Source organism: Entelurus aequoreus, linkage group LG06 (assembly GCF_033978785.1).
Source record: "Entelurus aequoreus isolate RoL-2023_Sb linkage group LG06, RoL_Eaeq_v1.1, whole genome shotgun sequence".
NCBI classification, from domain to species: Eukaryota; Metazoa; Chordata; class Actinopteri; order Syngnathiformes; family Syngnathidae; genus Entelurus; species Entelurus aequoreus.
In genome coordinates, this window is record NC_084736.1 from 39,208,276 (window position 1) to 39,230,586 (window position 22,311).

The 22,311-nt window shown below is 42.8% G+C and overlaps 2 protein-coding genes across 2 annotated transcripts in view; one reads left to right on the plus strand and one right to left on the minus strand.

Moving 5' to 3' along the window:
• Window positions 1-1,195: 1,195 nt before the first annotated feature.
• LOC133652731 (uncharacterized) overlaps window positions 1,196-22,311 on the minus strand; it is a 31,399-nt gene continuing 10,283 nt past the window's right edge. Inside the window, exons 2-6 of the mRNA XM_062051783.1 lie at window positions 19,059-19,943; window positions 18,823-18,948; window positions 17,514-17,802; window positions 17,010-17,111; window positions 1,196-1,393 (exon numbers count right to left, since the gene is read on the minus strand). Of these exons, the coding sequence (XP_061907767.1) occupies window positions 1,196-1,393; window positions 17,010-17,111; window positions 17,514-17,802; window positions 18,823-18,948; window positions 19,059-19,744 (1,401 nt within the window). The 5' untranslated portion in view covers window positions 19,745-19,943. The remainder of the gene's footprint in view (window positions 1,394-17,009; window positions 17,112-17,513; window positions 17,803-18,822; window positions 18,949-19,058; window positions 19,944-22,311) is intronic.
• LOC133652217 (collagen alpha-1(XXVII) chain B-like) overlaps window positions 21,162-22,311 on the plus strand; it is a 276,843-nt gene continuing 275,693 nt past the window's right edge. Inside the window, exon 1 of the mRNA XM_062050720.1 lies at window positions 21,162-21,351. Coding sequence (XP_061906704.1) covers window positions 21,305-21,351 — 47 coding nt within the window. The 5' untranslated portion in view covers window positions 21,162-21,304. The remainder of the gene's footprint in view (window positions 21,352-22,311) is intronic.

The window sequence follows — 22,311 nt, forward strand, 5'->3', positions numbered from 1 at the left end:
TTTTTCTTTTAATTTAATATTACATATCATTTATTAGTATTCATTATTTATTTCAAACTCTGAAGTATGTTGAGGTAGTGGCCTAAATAACACAGCCAAGCTAATACAACAGAAAAAAACAGGACACATTCATACAGAGTACACGAAAATGGTGTTTCAAACAATAACAAAAGGAAATAAGTAACAAAATAAAAGCATTAAAATCAATTCAATAATAAGAACTAAAAAACCCAAAAGCAGTGAAGTTGGCACGTTGTGTAAATGGTAAATAAAAAGAGAATACAATGATTTGCAAATCCTTTTCAACTTATATTCAATTGAATAGACTGCAAAGACAAGATATTTAATGTTCAAACTGGAAAACCTAATTTTTTGCAAATATTAGCTCATTTGGAATTTGATGCCTGCAACATATTTAAAAAAAAGCTGGCGGGTACTAGACTGGCCTGCCTGTAGTCCAGACCTGTCTCCCGTTGAAAATTTATGAATATGAATATGAAAATGAAGGCTAAAATAGCAGAAGGGAGACTGTTGAACAACTTAAGCTGCACATCAACCAAGAATGGGAAATAATTCCACTTCAAAAATGTGTCTCCTCAGTTCCCAAACCTTTACTGAGTGTCGTTAAAAGGAAAGGCCATGTAACACAGTGGTAAAATGCCCCTCTGACTACTTTTTTGCAATGTGTTGCTGCCATTAAATTCTAAGTTAATGATTATTTGCAAAAAAAAACAAAGTTTCTCAGAGTGAACATTAAATATCTTGTCTTTGCAGTCTATTCAATTGAATATAAGTTGAAAAGGATTTGCAAATCATTGTATTCTGTTTTTATTTACCATTTACACAACATGACGACTTCACTGCTTTTGGCTTTTGTACAATTGGAATAAAAAGTAAGTTACATAAACATGTTAACGTGAAAATATAGAACATGTAAACAAAATAATTAGACGACACATTGATTCACAAGTCGAGTTACTTTTTTCACTGGGTTCCTGTTAATAACAATAACAGGGTTGTGGACTTGGTTGTGGACTTAGTTGTGGGCAGGGTTATGGACTCGGTTATGGATAGGGTTAGGGGTGGCATTGTGGGCGACGTTGCGGACTTGGTTATGGACAGCGTTACAGACTTGCTTATGGACTCGGTTATGGACTTAGTTATGGACAAAGGATGAAGCTCACGCGGAAGAAAATCAACCATCAAGTAAACTTGGTTCTCTATTAAGCAGTTCTTCCCCCGAGAGCTGACTCTTGCTTTTGGTGGATGGGTTTTTGTGCTTGGACTGGACTGTTAGGAACACAAATGAGATGTCAATATGATCCCGGAGGCCGACATAAAGAGATATCAAGTCGAGGACCACCGTGACGATACCCAGGAGACCACAAACCGCCTGAATGACAGCAGGAAACATGTTGAAGACATTTTCTAACCTGCATGTCCAATCAAAGCAAACATCCTCTCCTCTTGTTCTGTATTGTGAGCAGGAAATGTCTGCATTCAAGCCACACTTGAGTGATGACAACTTCTCCATGTCCTTATTATTATCCAATAAACAAGTATCGCATGATATCAGCTTGCATGTCAAATGTCCGATACATACTAGCAAGTTTACATCTGCAAAGCCATCTAAATGTCCTCCAATTAGCACACAATTACTTCTAAAATGTAAACATGCTAAGCTATAGGCTACAAGCAGCTACACAACAGCTAAGCACACAACACACAAGTGAGACATACGTAATAAGTGTCCTTCATTGAACAATATTGCAGCCTAAAACAGCACAATTGTCAATATAAACAACTATTAAATGATTATAGTTTCCTGTTACTAATAGAAAGTATCCAGTAACAAACGTGTCCGCATCATTCAACTTACTGTGTCATGAGCTTAACTTAATGACTTAATGTTGTGGCTGAGAGATTTTGCCAAAAAACAAATGATCAATTGTGACTTTTTGCTATATTAAGCGGCTACCTAGAGGGGGCTAACTTCTGTAAATACTGAAATATCGATACCGCCGATACCAGATTTTTATGCTCAAATATCGATCATCAAATCAAATAATATCGGGGGGCCATTTTTTTTTATTACAAAAATTCTAAAAACAGATTATATATACAGTATATATATATATATATATATATATATATATATATATATATATATATATATATATATATATATATATATATATATATATATATATATATATATATATATATAAAGATAGAACTTTGTACTATAGATGTCTAAGTTTATTATTATTAATTATTAGAATACTTCAGATTTTTCTCATTATCCAACGATGGTCCCCCCCCATGTAAGAATAGAATAATAATAATATGATTGTGTAACTGCCTGTAGAAAAATGTTAATGTTCAGTTACATATTTAATAAGAAGACTGTGTATTTTAGATTAGGGATGTCTAAAATGTTTCCATCAAGGGCCGCATATTGAAAAATCTAAATTGAACAGATAGTACATAGTGTATATTTAAATACATTTAAACACTTACAGTATATGTATATATACAGTATATGTATATATTTCCATATACATTTATAAATACATACATACACATACACACACACATATCCATATACATACATATATACATATACACATTGTAACGGTACAGTGGGAGAAGGAGACGGCGCGGAGACAGAGGCGTCATTAGCTGGCAGTGTGTTTATTGAAATAAACAAATGTGTGTGAAGTGTGTAATTAATGTATGTACGTATATACATATGTATATATATATATATATATATATATATATATATACATACATACATACGTATATATGTATATACGTATACGTATATATATATATATATATATATATATATATATATATATATATATATGTATATATATATATATATATATATATATATATATATATATATATATATATATATATATATATATATATATATATATATATATATATATATATATATATATATATATATATATATATATAAAATGCTATGAACAGATAATATATATATATTTAAAGACACCACTTTGTGTTACATTTGACTAAGTATAATATTATTTGTTTATTTTCAACTTTTTGTTTTTTTCAAGATAGACCTATGTTTTGAAAATAGACAACTTTTTTCAATCTGAGCAGACACATTAGGTATATTTGCACGTGCTATTGTATCGGATCATATTGTCGATACCAGCCTGAATTGTACTTGGTATCGGATTGGAAAGACAATCATTGGTATTGCACATCTGTATTGTAAGCATTATACTCCACCCCCTCCCCACTGTGTGCATGTAAACTCCGCCCCCAGTGACTCATACATGCATCGATTTACAGCGGTGTCCTCATCTGATATCAGTATCGGATATTGGTCCGATATCAGCAAAAATATCTAAAGCATCTAAACTAGTTGCATTTTACTTACACATACAAAGTCTCCAAGGCAGAAGTGTATTAGAAAGTATACAGTAACAAACGTGTCCGCATCATTAACCTACTGCGTCATGAGCATAACTCGACAAAGTATTGTGTACCACTCTACTTCAAATTAAAGACAGCACAAGTCTTCTCAGGTTTCTCTATGTTTACATTTTCATTTTTCTTACAATAAGCATTTCTTACATATTCCTTATTTTTGCACCTTATTGGTAAGTCTTCAATGTGGTTTTACTAGTTTGTTAAATTGATTGTTTTTTTCCATGCTTGTGTTGACATTTCCTTTCTGCCTTGATAGATGAGGGGATTATAATCAGAGGAAGGTTACATTTTAAATAAAAATGTTTACATGTAATCTGTGGCCGGTCGTGCGTTTCCCACCTAGGCCTTCAGTGATGTCCTACTTAGTCCAATAATTACCCCTCAAAATACAATCATTTATGTCGCCACATGACCACGGCTTGAAAAATACAATACAGAAACACACTTGTGCACTACTGGGCATTCAATCACCTCAATTTGTCACCAGTGTACAAAACAGGCCATTTTTTGGCGCATTTAAAAATCAATAAACCCACATCGGACGTGATACTGTCAAAACTAAAATAATTGTACAAAAACATATTGAATGTGAAAAAATATATTTGAACTCACAATTTGTAAAGCCGTTGGTACCGCTCGTAGTTTGTTGATTCGAGTGAAAGTCGCGGGCAAACTATTTGACCGCCAGGACAGCTTAACTCGTTTTCGGGGTCGGCCGACCAAGATCTAGTCTCCCTTTAAATATCCTTCTTGAAAATGCCCTTGCAAATATATATCTGCCACCTAATCAACGTTTTGCTCTGCTTCTTTGTTGGTTAAAAAAATGAGTGCCGCTGATTTCTCCGCTGGCCGGGTATGGCTCCGGTGCCCCTTTCTGCTTTCATAAATCCCAACTTGTGATTGGATACTTGGGAGTGACAAGTGAGCATCCAACCACAGTCACGTTCAACGTAAGGCTACCTAGATGGGCTACTGTCAACAACTCATGATCTGATTGCAACTGTCTGTTAACTGAACGCTCTTTGTTCATTTACACTAATGTTGGTTCAAAAGGCCTCCGGCAGAATTCACACAGCGCTGGCAACAAGCTAGCTGAATTCTGATTGGATAAAAGCTGTAACTTAAAAACAGCAACACTGGAGACATGAAGACAATATGATGAATACTTTTATATATTTATGAAAAGTAAATTTAAAAATAAAATTAACTTTTATTAATTTTTGATCATGATTTGTGTTAGGCAGCAGAGAATTGCTGGCCCTGATGGCACACCACTGCATTTAATATATTTTTCTCCTGGTCCTTATTTTCCACAGGTTATAAAAAATATCAGTAATGGTCGATATCGACCGATACAAAGCACTTATATCTAGAGATGTCCGATAATATCGGAGTGCCGATATTATCGGCCGATAAATGCTTTAAAATGTAATATCGGAAATAATCGGTATTGGTTTCAAAAAGTAAAATGTATGACTCTTTAAAACGTCGCTGTACGGAGTGGTACACGAACGTAGGGAGAAGTACAGAGCAGTTGCGTCTCCCAGTCATACTTGCCAAACCTCCCGATTTTCCCGGGAGACTCCCGAATTGCAGTGCCCCTCCCAAAAATCTCCCGGGGCAACCATTTTCCCGATTTCCACCCTGACAACAAAAATTGGGGGCGTGCCTCAAAGGCACTACCTTTGCATGCCGGCCCAATCACATAATATCTACCTCTTTTCACACAAGTGAATGCAAGGCATACTTGATCAACAGCCATACAGGTCACACTGAGGGTAGCCATATGAATAACTTTAACACTGTTACAAATATGCGCCACACTGTGAACCCACACCAAACAAGAATGACAAACACATTTCGGGAGAACATCTGCACCGTAACACAACATAAACATAACAGAACAAATACCCAGAACCCCTTGCAGCATTAACTCTTCTGGGACGCTACAATATACACCCCTGCTACCCTCTACACCCCCCCACCTCAACCCCACCCACCTCAACCTCCTCATGCTCTCTCAGGGAGAGCATGTCCCAAATTCCAAGCTGCTGTTTTGAGGCATGTTAAAAAGAAAAAAAAATATGTCAGTGCTATGTTGGCATTTTTTTCCATAACTTGAGTTGATTTATTTTGGAAAACCTTGTGACATTGTTTAATGCATCCAGCGGGGCATCACAACAAAATTAGGCATAATAATGTGTTAATTCCACGACTGTATATATCGGTATCGGTTGATATCGGAATCGGTAATTAAGAGTTGGACAATATCGGAATATCGGATATCGGCAAAAAAGCCATTATCGGACATCTCTACTTATATCATGATACAGTCTTCAACCATATTGCCTTATGTCTTTTTTTTTTTTAACTATTTGGTCCTGCTTGGCGTGAATGTTTTGCACAATTTGAACTTCTTGGTTGCCATCCAGCTCTGAGGAAGATTCCCACGAGGTCAGCACATTCTTCAGTGGAACGAGTGCTGATATGACCACATGCTTCCAAGATGATTCCACTCCACTTTACCCATCACGCAGTTTCATACTCGGGAGGTGTTCTGTTCGAGGGGGCGTGGCCTCCGAGTGCGGGGGGGTGTGTGTGTGTGTGTGTGTGTGTGGGGGGGGGGGGGGGGGGGGGGGGGGCAGGATCAAGTGGCAGCTGAAGCGACGCTCTGTTGTTGGGTTTCCCCCTCTTGGACGCTCTCACGGTGGGTCAGCGAGGACTTTCTGGAATCTCACAGCCTGCATCGCCTCTCTTGTCACCGCGGTGAGAGTAGACGTGTTCCGGAAAAAAGGAAAAAGCTGCCATAAATAGGCGCCGCCGTGTGTTGGCGCCTCATGAGGTCATCGTGGAGCCCGAGTGTCAGACGGAACATGTGACCTCAAACTAGGTGTTGACATGCAGATTGGTCCCTCAAATAGATCAGGGTTATTATATACTGTGCACTAAGTGTAATTTGCACTTTCATCCACCAGAGCGCGCCACATAAATTAGTTGTGAAAGGCATCATTATATACAGCCAAATTATTGTATTTATTGGAGCATGAGTGATTACACTGGACATCTTGGGGAATGCTGTGATTTTTTTTTGGTGCAGGATGTAGAAAGTGTGGCTCTCATACGGAGGGCCGCCATTAGAAAAACAATTACCCTAAATCAGTGTTAAACCTTTGTTTGGGCCTCGAGCGCCCCCCAGAGGGCCGCCAAAAACATGCGTTTTTTCAGCAGCAGTATTGCTACTTAGTTGTAATACACTTTTCCACCTTTTGTGGCAGTAATGACAATCTCAAACAGAAGAAGTCTGGTACGGAGCCCCTAAAGGGACATGGGGAATTTTTTTTTTTTAGACATGTATCTCGTGCGCACGAGATAGTTCACGTGCGCACAAGAAACTTTTTATTTAAAAAAAAAAAAAAAAAAAAAATTAAATAAGTTTCTCGTGCGCACAAGAAACTTTTTATTTAAAAAAAAAAAAAAAATTAAATAACTTTTTCGTGTGCACGAGAAACTTTCTCGTGGTCACGAGAAAGCATTGATTGCGTGCGCATGGTTTGAGGTGTGTGTTAAAATGGCAGTTTAGGAGTTAATTTGGCTGTATTTCCAACTAGGATTTTCCCCCATGTGTGTTGTGGCAAAATGTGAATGCCTGATTAGTAGGTGTGAGACAAACACTTTATCTTCCTGGTTATTGTATCACTACGTGTTTGACATTATTTAAGACTTTATCTGCCTGGAAAAGGACAGTTTTCCTCTTCTGTGGCTGTGGGGGGGTGGGCGTGGCTTGCGGACCTGCTGCGAAGCGGGGTGTGCCTGTTGTTGATGTGATAAAAACTTATTTCTTGTTTGGTAGATACACACACAATTGTAACTGTTATTTCTTCCTGCACATAATAAATATGTACAACGTGTTTGGATGTATTCATTCATGTAAAATTGTCATAAATGTAATTTTTCCTGACAAAAAGTGATTCGACGTAATATTTTGATATTTACACATCGCATATTTACACACGCGCATCTGACTAGAATACCCTTATGTGCATTACGTATATCAACATCAACTACCTACTGTACTGATTACTTGTAGAAATACACTTTTTAGAACAAATATCTACCCAAATGGCCACTTTGTTGCTGCCGAAAATGTATTTCTAGTAATATTTTGACACATCTTATCTCTGCATATCGTACCAGCATACTCTTATTAGCATTACATATACTGTATGGAAATACAGCCAAATTAACTCCTAAACTGCCATTTTAACACACACCTCAAACCATGTGCACGCATCCAATGCTTTGTAGTGGCCACGAGAAAGTTTCTCGTGCGCACGAGATAGTTTTCTCGTGCGCACGAGATACATGTCTAAAAAAAAAAATACCCATGTCCCTTTAGGGGCTCCATAGTCTGGAGCTAAAGTCAGAGATAATGTTTTTAAGTGCAAAAATTATGACCAAAGTGGTGGAGCAGTATTTTTGTTTGCACTTTTTTTTTTGACAGTTATATTTGGTATTTGGCATTAAGTTAGTTCAAATGTAAATTAGTGGTCTCGAATGTTTTTATTTTTTTATTTAGATTGATCGTGATTAACCACAGTCAATTGTTTGCAAAAATGATTTAAATTACCATATTTTCAGGAATGAAAGCCGATACTTTTTCCTGTGCTCTGAACCCTGAGGCTCATACGACGACGCGGCAGATCTATGGACTTTTCATCATGTGTAAATATTTAATCTCACAACGTAGCGGTGTATATCTGCGGCTTAAAGTCCGGTGCGGCCAATATATGGAAACATTTAGTTTTCTTTTAAAAATTTGTAGGCGGGGCTTATATTCCAGTGCGTCCTAAAGTTTGGAAAGTAAGGTAACCCGAAAAAAGACCCCAATATTTTGACGCAAATGCAATTCACAAGCATTTTTTTTTTTTTTTAAGTAATCTGTGTTGACCCTCTGATGAGGTGGCGACTTGTCCAGGGTGTACGCCGCCTTCCGCACGAATGCAGCTGAGATAGGCTCCAGCACCCACACGACCCTAAATAAGGACAACCAGTAGAAAATGGATGGATGGATAAATAACTTTATTAATACATATTAGGTAAATCTATTTATTGGCATTATTACAATGAAACTTTATCAAAACTGGTTAGAGGTTAGAAAAGCTCCTTCTGGTTGCATGGATATGGCCTAAAAACAAATTTACTTTTCTTTTATTTCATACATATATACATACAGTCGTGGTCAAAAGTTTACATACACTTGTAAAGAACATAATGTCATGGCTGTCTTGAGTTTCCAATCATTTCTACAACTCTTATTTTTTTGTGATAGAGTGATTGGAGCACATACTTCCATCCATCCATCCATCCATCCATCTTCTTCCGCTTATCCGAGGTCGGGTCGCGGGGGCAGCAGCCTAAGCAGGGAAACCCAGACTTCCCTCTCCCCAGCCACTTCGTCCAGCTCTTCCCGGGGGATCCCGAGGCGTTCCCAGGCCAGCCGGGAGACATAGTCTTCCCAACGTGTCCTGGGTCTTCCCCGTGGCCTCCTACCGGTTGAACGTGCCCTAAACACCTCCCTAGGGAGGCGTCCGGGTGGCATCCTGACCAGATGCCCGAACCACCTCAACTGGCTCCTCTCGATGTGGAGGAGCAGCGGCTTTACTTTGAGCTCCCCCCGGATGGCAGAGCTTCTCACCCTATCTCTAAGGGAGAGCCCCGCCACCCGGCGGAGGAAACTCATTTCGGCCACATGTACCCGTGATCTTGTCCTTTCGGTCATAGCCCAAAGCTCATGACCATAGGCGAGGATGGGAACGTAGATCGACCGGTAAATTGAGAGCTTTGCCTTCCGGCTCAAGGTACTTGAACTCCTCCACTTGGGGCAGGGTCTCCTCCGCAACCCGGAGATGGCACTCCACCCTTTTCCGGGCGAGAACCATGGACTCGGACTTGGAGGTGCTGATTCTCATCCCAGTCGCTTCACACTCAGCTGCGAACCGATCCAGCGAGAGCTGAAGATCCGGGCCAGATGAAGCCATCAGGACCACATCATCTGCAAAAAGCAGAGACCTAATCCTGCAGCCACCAAACCAGATCCCCTCAACGCCTTGACTGCGCCTAGAAATTCTGTCCATAAAAGTTATGAACAGAATCGGTGACAAAGGGCAGCCTTGGCGGAGTCCAACCCTCACTGGAAACGTGTCCGACTTACTGCCGGCAATGCGGACCAAACTCTGGCACTGATCATACAGGGAGTGGACCGCCACAATCAGACAGTCCGATACCCCATACTCTCTGAGCACTCCTCACAGGACTTCCCGAGGGACACGGTCGAATGCCTTCTCCAAGTCCACAAAACACATGTAGACTGGTTGGGCAAACTCCCATGCACCCTCAAGGACCCTGCCGAGAGTATAGAGCTGGTCCACAGTTCCACGACCAGGACGAAAACCACACTGTTCCTCCTGAATCCGAGGTTCGACTATCCGGCGTAGCCTCCTCTCCAGCACACCCGAATAGACCTTACCGGGAAGGCCGAGGAGTGTGATCCCACGATAGTTAGAACACACCCTCCGGTTCCCCTCCTTAAAGAGAGGAACCACCACCCCGGTCTGCCAATCCAGAGGTACCGCCCCCGATGTCCACGCGATGCTGCACATACTTGTTGGTCACAAAAAACATTCATGAAGTTTGCTTCTTTTATGAATTCATTATGGGTCTACTGAAAATGTGAGCAAATCTGCTGGGTCAAAAGTATACATACAGCAATGTTAATATTTGCTTACATGTCCCTTTGCAAGTTTCACTGCAATAAGGCACTTTTGGTAGCCATCCACAAGCTTCTGGTTGAATGTTTGACCACTCCTCTTGACAAAATTGGTGCAGTTCAGCGAAATGTGTTGGTTTTCTGACATGGACTTGTTTCTTCAGCATTGTCCACACGTTTAAGTCAGGACTTTGGGAAGGCCATTCTAAAACTTTCATTCTAGCCTGATTTAGCCATTCCTTTACCACTTTTGACGTGTGTTTGGGGTCGTTGTCCTGTTGGAACACCCAACTGCGCCCAAGACCCAACCTCCAGGCTGATGATTTTAGGTTGTCGTGAAGAATTTGGAGGTAACCCTCCTTTTTCATTGTCCCATTTACTCTCTGAAAAGCACCAGTTGCATTGGTAGCAAAACAGGCCCAGAACATAATACTACCACCACCATGCTTGACGGTAGGAATGGTGTTCCTGGGATTAAAGGCCTCACATTTTCTCCTCCAAACATATTGCTGGGTATTGTGGCCAAACAGCTCAATTTTTGTTTCATCTGACATCACATGGAGAAAGATAAGACCTTCTGGAGGAAAGTTTTGTGGTAAATGGGAGAGACAACAACAACAAACACAACAATAACAACAACAACAACAACAACAACAACAATAGAGCAACATCAGCAAATAGGATTTGTACAAATATGATAGTAAAAGTGATACCAAAGAAGCAGTTAGTGAAATAAATAATACATAAATGACAATGAACATTGTTACACTACAAATGGAGCAATACAAATACTAATAGAAATATCACTATTGATATGAATAATAACAATAATGACCTGTACTATCAACAATACAGTTGTTCAAATGCAACAATACATATATGTAATGATAACTTGAAATACAAAATAAAGCAGATAAATGGAGGGGAAGAAAGAGAAGCAAACTGCATTAACCTTGTAGATTGTTATAGGAACAATAGGTTAAGTTTTGTCAGTGTGCCAAGTTGATTTCTAATTTAAAAAGTAAATACATTGAAAAAAATGTTTTGTTTTGTTTTTTTTACATCAATTTTCAAACATTTTGAAACTATTTAGAATATGGATGAGTAAGAATCGCGATTCGGATTCGAATGGATTTTTGTGTGCACCCCTAATGATTAGTGGTAGTTGTTGACGAAGGTCAAAGGTGTCAAAGTCGTTTTCACTGAGGGCCACATTGCAGTTATGTTTGGCCCCGGTGGGGCATTTTATTAGTATTCTTTTTTTAAACAAAATGTAAAAAAAATTATGGTTAGTTGCAATAATTTCACCTCAAAATGTAGTGTATGTTACTGTAAATAGAAAAACAGTACTGCTGTTTTTATGGTAAAAAAAAAAAAAAAGGCAGTTCAGTTGACTGAATTTTACTGTTTTACTGTTTTTTTTTTTTACTATAGATTTAAAAAACTACAATTTTACAGTACAATGTTGGCACCTGAGCTGCCAGTTTGTTTGTTTTTACCGCAAATCAACAAGTGTATATTTTTGGGTGTATTACTGTAAATGCCAAAATGGCACCACAGTTTATTACAGTAAAATAAAGTACAGTTTTTTTTTTCATTTAGAGATAAAGGCTGTAAAAACCACATTAAATTTCACAATTTGACCATGAAATCTATTGCTACTTTTACATTGCACACTTTGATGAATAACTTGCTTTGAAATCATTATTATTAGTATTTATTTCTATTTAAAAAATTGTTTGAATGTTTCGATCATATATTTGTGCATAATTAGACAACATTGAAGTTAACATCATTTGCGATTACATTGAGTAATCACACAAAATATAAAGAAATATTACATTTAGTAAGAAAAGTTACAGTACTTTATTAAAACATATTATTTCAAGGGTTCCAGGGCCACATAAAATGAAGTGGCGGGCCACATCTGGCCCCCGGGCCTTGAGTTTGACAACTGTGACGTAAGTTGTGTTTGTCGCTATGCGCCTGTGTCGGGGTTGTTTTGTTTCTGCAACACTATTTTCTACCTACACATTGATTATTGCATACTGTGCACGTTGTTGTATGATCCCTGCCTCCATCATCATCATCTGTCCCACCACTCTGGTCGCTTTGGTGTAGAACACATTAAAGCCTTCTACAGAAAGCTAGGAGTATCCAACGATGATTTCAAATTAGAAATGGTCACAGCTGATGAGGTGTTTAAAAAATTGAGCGCGCTCCACCCTAACAAGGCCACCGGCCTTGATAATAATCCCTCCAGATTCCTCAGGGACTCCGCCTCCATCATTGCCCTGATCATCACGCACATAATAAACCTATCAATTACACAAGGCCAAGTACCAAAAGATTTTAAGATAGGAAGAGTAACTCCCCTCTTTAAAAAAGGAAGCAAATTGGAACCTGGCAACTACCGACCTGTTTCTATTCTCAGTTCCATTTCGAAAGTAATAGAGAAAATAGTTCATGAACAGGTCGATAGTTACCTTGCCACTAATAAATTCATGTACAAATTCCAATCCAGCTTCAGAACTAACCACTCCACTGACACATGCCTTCTCTATCTGACCGACCACATCAAACATGAGGTGGACGCGGGCAAATACTGCGGCATGGTCATGCTGGACCTTCAGAAGGCCTTTGACACCGTTAACCACGCTATACTGTTGGATAAGCTCAGAGCAATCAGATTTAACAAAACCTCATGGAGCTGGATGCAATCTTACTTGGAGGGGAGGGAGCAGGTGGTAGAGGTGAACGGCACCGTGTCCCCCCCCCCTCTCGGTGAGCTGTGGAGTCCCCCAAGGCAGTATATTGGGACCTTTACTGTTCCTAATATACATACACGACATGTCATCGGCATGCGACTGTGAATTGTTTTTGTTTGCGGATGACTCTGCCCTGCTGGTATCCGACAAAGACAAGTCACAGGTGGAGAAAATCCTCAGTGCTGAACTCTGTAGAACTTGCACCTGGCTCGCTGACAACAAGCTATCCATACACTTGGGTAAAACGGAATCCATCCTGTTTGGGTCCCACATCAACCTTAAGAAAGTCAATGACTTCACTATAAAAGTGGGTGACATTGTTATCACCAGGAAAGATGAGGTCACCTACCTAGGTTCCATTCTAGAGGCTAACCTTTCCTGTGATTAAAATGGCAACCAAGGTAATCAGAAAGGTTAACCAACGAGCAAGATTTCTCTACAGAATCTCCTCTCTGGTCAACAAAAGCACCATAAGGATTCTGGCGGGAACTCTCGTTCAACCCTTTTTCGATCACGCATGCACCTCCTGGTACCCCAGCACCTCCAAAACGCTCAAATCTAAACTCCAAACATCTCAGAACAAGCTAGTCAGGTTACTTCTAGACCTCCACCCCAGATCCCACCTCACTCCTACCCACTTCTCTAAAGTGGGCTGGCTCAAGGTGGAGGACAGAGTTAAACAACTTGCACTGAGCCTAGTCTATAAAATCCACTACACCTCCCTGATACCGAAGTACATGTCAAACTACTTCCTTAACGTAAATGACCGCCATAACCACAACACCAGGGGGAGCTCCACTAACCACGTTAAACCCAGATTCCGAACTAACAAAGGTCTTAACTCATTCTCTTTCTATGCCACATCAATGTGGAATGCACTCCCAACAGGTATAAAAGAAAGGGCATCTCTATCCTCCTTCAAAACCGCAATAAAAGTTCACCTCCAGGCAGCTACAACCCTAAACTAACACCCTCCCCGGATTGCTAATAATCAAATGCTAATAATCAAATGTAAACAATCAAATGCAGATAGTTTTTGTTTTTCTTATGCCTTCTGATCTCTCTCTCTCTCTCTCTCTCTCTCTCTCTCTCTCTCTCTCTCTCTCTCTCTCTCTCTCTCTCTCTCTCTCTCTCTCTCTCTCTATGTCCACTACTTGCTGTCCATATCCTACCCCCCGCCCCCCTCCACACCCCTGATTGTAAATAATGTAAATAATTCAATGTGATTATCTTGTGTGATGACTGTATTATGATGATAGTATATATGATAGTATATATCTGTATCATGAATCAATTTAAGTGGACCCCGACTTAAACAAGTTGAAAAACGTATTCGGGTGTTACCATTTAGTGGTCAATTGTACGGAATATGTACTTCACTGTGAAACCTACTAATAAAAGTCTCAATCAATCAATCAATCATCATCACTAGTAGTACAAAACCCAAAAGCAGTGAAGTTGTCACGTTGTATAAATGGTAAATAAAAAGAGAATACAATGATTTACAAATCCTTTTCAACTTTTATTCAATTGAACAGACTGCAAAGACAAGATCATTAACATTCAAACTGGAATTTGATGCCTGCAACATGTTTCAAAAAAGCTGGCACAAGTGGCAAAAAAGACTGAAAAAGTTGAGGAATGCTCATCAAACACTTATTTGGAACATCCCACAGGTGAACAGGCTAATTGGGAACAGGTGGGTGCCATGATTGGGTGTAAAAGCAGCTTCCATGAAATGCTCAGTCATTCACAAACAAGGATGGGGCGAGGGTCACCACTTTGTCAACAAATGCAAATTGTTTAAGAACAACATTTCTCAACCAGCTATTGCAAGGAATTTAGGGATTTCACCATCCACGCTCCGTAATATCATCAAAAGGTTCAGAGAATCTGGAAAAATCACTGCATGTTGTAAGCGATGATATTACGGACCTTCGATCCCTCAGGCGGTGCTGCATCAAAAAGCGACATCAGTGTGTAAAGGATATCACCACATGGGCTCAGGAACACTTCAGAAAACCACTGTCAGTAACTACAGTTGGTCGCTACATCTGTAAGTGCAAGTTAAAACTCTACTATGCAAAGCCAAAGCCATTTATCAACAACACTCAGGTCCCGGCTCATCTTAGATGGACTGATGCAAAGTCGAAAAGTGTTCTGTCGTCTGACGATTCCACATTTCCAATTGTTTTTGGAAACTGTGGACGTCGTGTCCTCCGGATCAAAGAGGCAAAGAACCATCCGGATTGTTCTAGGCGCAAAGTGTAAAAGCCAGCATCTGTGATGGTATGGGGGTGTATTAGTGGCCAAGGCATGGGTAACTTACACATCTGTGAAGGCACCATTAATGCTGAAAGGTGAAAAGGATAAGCAAATCATTGTATTCTGTTTTTATTTACCAATTCCACAACGTGCCAACTTCACTGGTTTTGGGTGTTGTACAATAATCCTCATTTGATCCCAGGTCACCTACTAAGGTGACCCCATTCTGGGGGGGTGCTGCATGTCCAATAAGTGGTGCTCTTTGGAGGGCGTTATTTCCCTGTCAATACAGCTACAAATGCTATTGAGGTTCTGGGAAAGACTCAATTTTTAGACTGACTTGCAGCACAATACTGGTCCTGTAGTTGTAGGAGACGTCTCAAAACCTCATCAAAATTCCCGACTAAATCCGTAATATGGCAGAAAAGTCATATTTTTTGAAAACTTTTTTTCGCTAAAATGTCGTAATGGGGGACGCTTACAAACATTTTTTTAAAAACTGTCTTGCCTCAGCAGCACAATACTGGTCCTTTTGTTGTAGAAGACATCTCAAAACCTCATCAGGAGTCCCGACAAAACCCGAAAATGCCAGAATATGCATATGTGGAAGTTGTTTCCTACGCGTTCCACGTTTACTCACGTCACAGATGCCAGGCGGCAGCAAAGTTTTAATGTGCATGTATAGCAATTAACTATATTTTTAGACATGTTCTTTCCAGTCTCTCCCACCGCCTCTCCTCCACTGACCGCTCACTGTTAAAGACAACAGATGATTAGATTACCACGTACCACCTATGAAATCTAATCACCTGCCAGCTGTGTCTTGCCGACAGCACATGCCGCTGGTGCTCCGCCCTCAACACTATCGACAGAGGCGGTGACCTTTGCTCCTGCAGGCGCGCTTATCACACTCTCCCTCCACATACCTCCACCGCCAGACTTAGGCCGGGATATTGTCCGGCCGCGCCTACTCCCCCTCCCGCATGATAGCGGGAGAGGAAGCCCGCCACGGCCATCTGCGCCCCCGGCCTATGGATCACTCTGAAATTGTAGGGTTGTAAAGCGCGATACCAACGGGAGATCCGCGCGTCGGCATCTTTCATTGGAGGGGTTTGTGGTCCGAGTAGAGGCTGAACGGGCGTCCCAGCAGGTAGTACCAGAGGGCACCGACCGCCCACCGGATGGCGAGGCACTCTCTCTCCACTGTGCTATATCTGGCCTCTCTTTCCGATAATTTTCTGCCGATGTACAGGACCGGGTGGTCGGTGCCCCCCCGCTGCTGGGATAAAACAGCTCCCAGCCCTCTGCCCGACGCGTCCGACGCGTCCGTCGGGCAGTAAACAAAATGGGATAGAAAAATCAGGCATGTGCAGTACCGGCTCCTCGCAAAGTGCTTTCCTCACCTTCTCGAATGCCTGCTGGCACTGCTCCGTCCACTGGACCAGATGTGGAGCACCTTTTCGGGTGAGGTCAGTTAGTGGGCTGGTCAGGTCCGCAAACCGGGGGACGAACCTCCGGTAGTAGCCCACCAGCCCTAAAAACTGCCTCACCTCCTTTTTCGTCTTCGGGGTGGGGCAGGCCGCAACTGCCGCGGCTTTGTCCATCTGAGGCTGCACCTGACCTTCCCCCAAGTGGTACCCCAGATACTGTACCTCCCTCCGGCCAACCGCGCACTTCCCCGGGTTGGCGGTGAGCCCCACCCGCCTCAGGGACTCGAGTTCCACCCCTACTCTCTGCATATTCCCCGCCCAGTTGTTCCCCTGGATGATGACATCATCCAGATAGGCGGCAGCATATGCCGCGTGGGGCCGCAGTACCCGGTCCATAAGTCTCTGAAATGTGGCGGGCGCACCAAACAAGCCGAACGGAAGGGTCACGTATTGGTATAAACCTTCCGGAGTGGAGAATTACGTTTTTTCCTTAGACTCCGGAGACAAGGGTATCTGCCAGTAGCCCTCAGTCAAATCCAGTGTCGTGAAAAAACGAGCAGTGCCCAACCGGTCCAGGAGCTCGTCGACCCGGGGCATTGGGTAGGCGTCAAAATGTGACACATCATTTACCTTGCGGTAGTCCACACAGAACCGCACAGACCCATCTTTCTTCCCTACCAGAACTATGGGGCTGCACCATGCACTGTGTGACTCTTCTATCACTCCCAATTCCAGTATGGCTTTTAATTCCTCCCGAACTACTTTGCGCTTGTGTTCGGGTAGTCTATAGGGACGAGACCTCACCATCACGCCTGGGCTGGTCTCTATGTGATGCTGGGTGAGGTTTGTGCGGCCTGGCAGGGGGGAGAACACGTCAGCAAAATGCTGCTGCAAATTGGCCACATCTGCTTTCTGTGACGCCGTAAGATGATTATCACAGCGGAGAGGGAAGGGCCGGGGGGAGGAGGGAACCTCCGGACCCAGTTCCTCACACTCCGCTATCGCCGTCACCATGGAGACAGGCTCCGCCTCCCTCCAACCTTGTAGTAGGTTGAGGTGGTATATTCGGGTTGCCCCGCCCCGGTCAGACCGCCTGACCTCGTAATCCACGTCACCTATTCGTCGTGTGACCACAAAGGGTCCTTGCCACTTGGCGAGTAATTTGGAGCTGGATGTTGGGAGTAATACAAGTACTTTCTCTCCCGGTGAAAATTGTCTGAGTTGTGTCCCCTTGTTATACAGGCACTGTTGTTGTTCTTAAGCTTGGAGAAAATTCTCACGTGACAAGTGCCCCAATGTGTGGAGTTTTGCTCTCAAGTCCATGACGTATTGAATTAAATTTTTACTGGAGCTTGGACCTTCCTCCCAGCTTTCTTTAACTAGATCCAACACCCTGCGCAGCTTCCTGCCGAACAACAGTTCAAATGGGGAAAACCCTGTGGAGGCCTGGGGCACCTCCCGCACTGCAAATAACATGGTATCTAACCATTTATGCCAATTTGGTTTGTCCTTGTGTACGAACTTCGGATCATGGATTTCAAGGTTCTATTCATCCGCGCTACCAGCCCATCAGTCTGTGGGTGGTAAACGCTGGTCCGAATGGATTTGATCCCCAATAATCCGTACAGCTCCTTTAACGTGCGTGACATAAAGGACGTGCCCTGGCCAGTCAGAATTTCTTTTGGGATTCCAACTCGGGAGATAACTTGAAACAGTGCCTGCGTGACACTCTTTGCAGAGATGAGCACAGCGGTACTGCTTCGGGATAGCGCGTTGCGTAATCCACCAGGACTAGCGCAAAGCCAATTAGTTCCCTAGATTACAGGGTGCGTTAGGCGCGAATTTACAGCCACCTTCACATTATGCTTTTCTCCCTTGAAAAAAATTTCCACCCGCACCATAGGATACTAGTGAATGTCCCCATGCACACATTTAACCCGCACCCATGTGACCTTTTCAACGCCCCTGGTCGAACCAGGTTTTGGTGAATCATGGACTGCTCGCAGCCCGAATCAACCATCGCCCGGTGTATACTCCCTTGTATCCTTACCGGTACATAGTATGTCTCTCCTGGCCCGAGGGAGGGCGCCGGAGGGTCGCCAACCAGAATCACCTGCTACACCTCCATGGTTGGACACTCCCGCTGCAGGTGTCCGAGCCGCCCACACCTCCAGCACACCTGCCCAGGCATTCGACGTGCCGTTTGCGGGGGAAACACAGTGTCGACAGCGATCGGGCCCTGAGGAGGAGAAAACAATACAGGGTTGTTTCGTGGCCGTGGCCACGGCTGGGCTCCCTCGGCCGGCAGCAAACGCATCCTGCGCGGCGCCGGAACAGGCCGCTCCGCACCTACTGTGGCCTTCTCCTCTTTCCCTTTTTCCCGGTGGACGGACAGGTGGTCCTCCGCCAAGGCTACTGCCGCTGCCACGCCTTGGGGCCGATGGTAGCGGATCCAAGCTGACGTCCGGGATCGCCTCCAGGAATTGTTCCAGAATGATCTGCTCGATCACCTCCCCGACTTGTCCGGGTTGCAGCCATCTCGTTGTTGCGTCCCTCAACTGCTGGCCCAGGGCGAAAGGCCGCTCTTCCTGGCCGAGTCGCATGGTCCGGAACTGGCGTCTGTGGTCCTCCTTGGATCCTCCCGTCCGGTCCAGTACCGCCCTCCTCATGTCCCGGTAGCTCACCCGGGACGCTGGTGGCAGGCTGAGTGCTGCTCGCTGAGCCTCTCCTGCCAGTAGCGGCAACAGCCGCACCGCCCACTCTTCCTCCGGCCATTCACATGCTTTTGCTGTCGCCTCAAACATGTCCATGAAGTTTTGCGGATCTTCTGTCTCCGCCATTCTGTGCATCCCCACTGCCGCCAATGTCGGCCTCGCTGCTGTGGGTGTCCCCGCTCTGGCCCTCTTGGTCAGCGGCCGCAGAATCTGGCTCTGCTGCGCTATTTGGCTTTGCATAGCCTCCATCTGCTGGTGGTTCGCAGTAGACACCTCCGCCAGGAGCTGTCCCAGTGCCTCTATTGGGCTCGGTGAAGACATTGCAGTTTTTTTTTTGTTTTTTTTTTTCGTTGGGCGCCAGATGTGGAAGTCGTTTCCTACGCATTCCACGTTTACTCACGTCACAGGAGCCAGGTGTGCCGTTTTAGCAAAGTTTCAATGTGCATGTATAGCAATTAACAATCTTTTCAGACGTTTTCTCTTCAGTCTCTCCCACCACCTCTCCTCCACTGACCGCTCACTGTTAAAGAGAACAGATGATTAGATTACCACGTAGCACATGCCCCGCCCCAAGCCGATGGTGCTCCGCCCTCAACACCATCGACAGAGGCGGTGACCTTTGCTCCTGCAGGCGCGCTGATCACACTCTCCCTCCACAGCATATTTTTTGAAAACTTTTTTTTGCTCAAATGTCGGAAGGGTGGACCCTTACACAAAAATTTAAAAAACGGTCTTGCTTCAGCAGCACAAAACTGGTCCTGTAGTTGTAGGAGACGTCTCAAAACCTAATCAAAATTCCCGACAAAATCCGTGAAATGGCAGAAAATTCATATTTTTGGGAAAAAAAATGTTCGCTAAAATGTCATATGGGGGGACCCTTACACACAAATTAAAAAAACAGTCTTTCTTCAGCAGCACAATACTGGTCCGGTAGTTGTAGGAGATGTCTCAAAACCTCTTTAGAAGTCCCGACAAACCCGTAAATTACAGAATATGTATATTTTTCGAAAACGTTTTTTCGCTAAAATGTCGTAAGGGCCTTACACAAAAATTTAAAAAACGGACTTGCTTCAGCAGCACAATACTGGTCCTGTAGTTGTAGGATATGTCTCAAAACCTCATCAAAATTCCCGACAAAATCCGTAAAATGGCAGAAAATGCATATTTTTCGAAAACGTTTTTTCGCTAAAATGTCGTAAGGGGGGGACGCTTACACTAAATGTTTTTAAAAACTGTTTTGCTTCGACAGCACAATACTGGTCTTGTGGTTGCAAGAAACGTCTCAAAACCTCATCAGGAGTCCAGAGAAAACCCAAAAATGGCAGAAAATACAATGAGGATTATTGTAAATCTCCCATTTACACACGCCAGAGGAGCTCCGCAGCCCCCCAACAGCAGTTGGAGGAGGCTGCACGCACACACACACACACACTCACACACACACACACACACACACACACACACACACACACACACACACACACACACACACACACACACACACACACACACACACACACACACACACACACACACACACACACACACTGCAATGAGAGAGGACACACCTTCAGTCCCTGCTGCAGCTCCACAGCGACAGAGGGAGGTTTTTCTGGAAGTTTGCACACACACAACACACACACACACACGCACAATCACACACACACAAACACACGCAAAGCCGGCGTGAATGTGACCCAGAAGAGGCACAGAGGAAGAGAGCACTCGGAGAAAGGCGCACAGGTGGAAGTTGATGCCGACACTACAGCTGCAACTTTGTTTTATTTTTATAATTTGACTTTGCTTGATGGGAATGGAGAGAGCTGCCATGCATGATGAGGACAGGAGTGAGCCCCAGCAGGAGAGAATGAAGTAACTGCCATGGAGCCGGACAATGGCCCACACTCCCAACTAAAAGGAGTAGGGGGGTGAGTGAGAATATTTACCATCACTTTTTTTACGTGTGCTCCAGTCGTGCATTATTGCGTGTGACAATGTACAGTACAATGTACAGTACGTGGGAAAAGTTGTGCTTTTTGCTGACTTTGTTTAAAAGAGAGAAAATGTATGAGAGGAGGAGACGCTGGTCTTATCTCTCCTCCCACGTCTTCTGATTATTGGCTGCACACCAGCCCAATGAGAGGAGCGGAAATAACCAAACATGTTGCATCATATCCTTCTTTGCTTGCTTGTGTACAGTACAGTTGTTTTAACATCTGTGTCGAACTCAAGGCCCGGGGGCCAGATCTGGCCCGCCACTTCATTTTGCGTGGCCCGCAAAAGCCTGGAAATATGATAACAAAAATACTGGAAATAGGGTTGTCCCCATACCAATATTTTGGTACCGGTAGCAAAATGTATTTCGATACTTGTCGATACTTTTATGAATAAAAGGGGACCAAAATGTAATTGTCTTTTTTTGAACAAAAAATCTCAGGGTACATAAAACATATAATTAGTATTGTAATTTAGTCCTTAAAGAAAATAGTAAACATCCTAAACAACTTGTATTTTAGTAGTAAGTAAACAAACAAAGACTCCTAATTAGTCTGCTGACGTATGCAGTAACATGTTGTGTTATTCATCATTCTATTATTTTGTCTACATAATGAGGGACAAACTGTAAAAAAATATTATTAATCCACTTGTTCATTTGCTGTTAATATCTGCTTATTTTCTGTTTCAACAAGTTCTCTCTACACTTCTCTTAAAATGTAATAATAACTTATTATTTTCTTCTTTGATACTTTACATTAGTTTTGGATGATACCACACATTTAGGTATCGATCCAATACCAAGTAGTTACAGGGTCATACATTGGTCATATTCAAAGTCCTCATGTGTCCAGGGACATATTTCCTGACTTTATAAACATAATATGAATTTT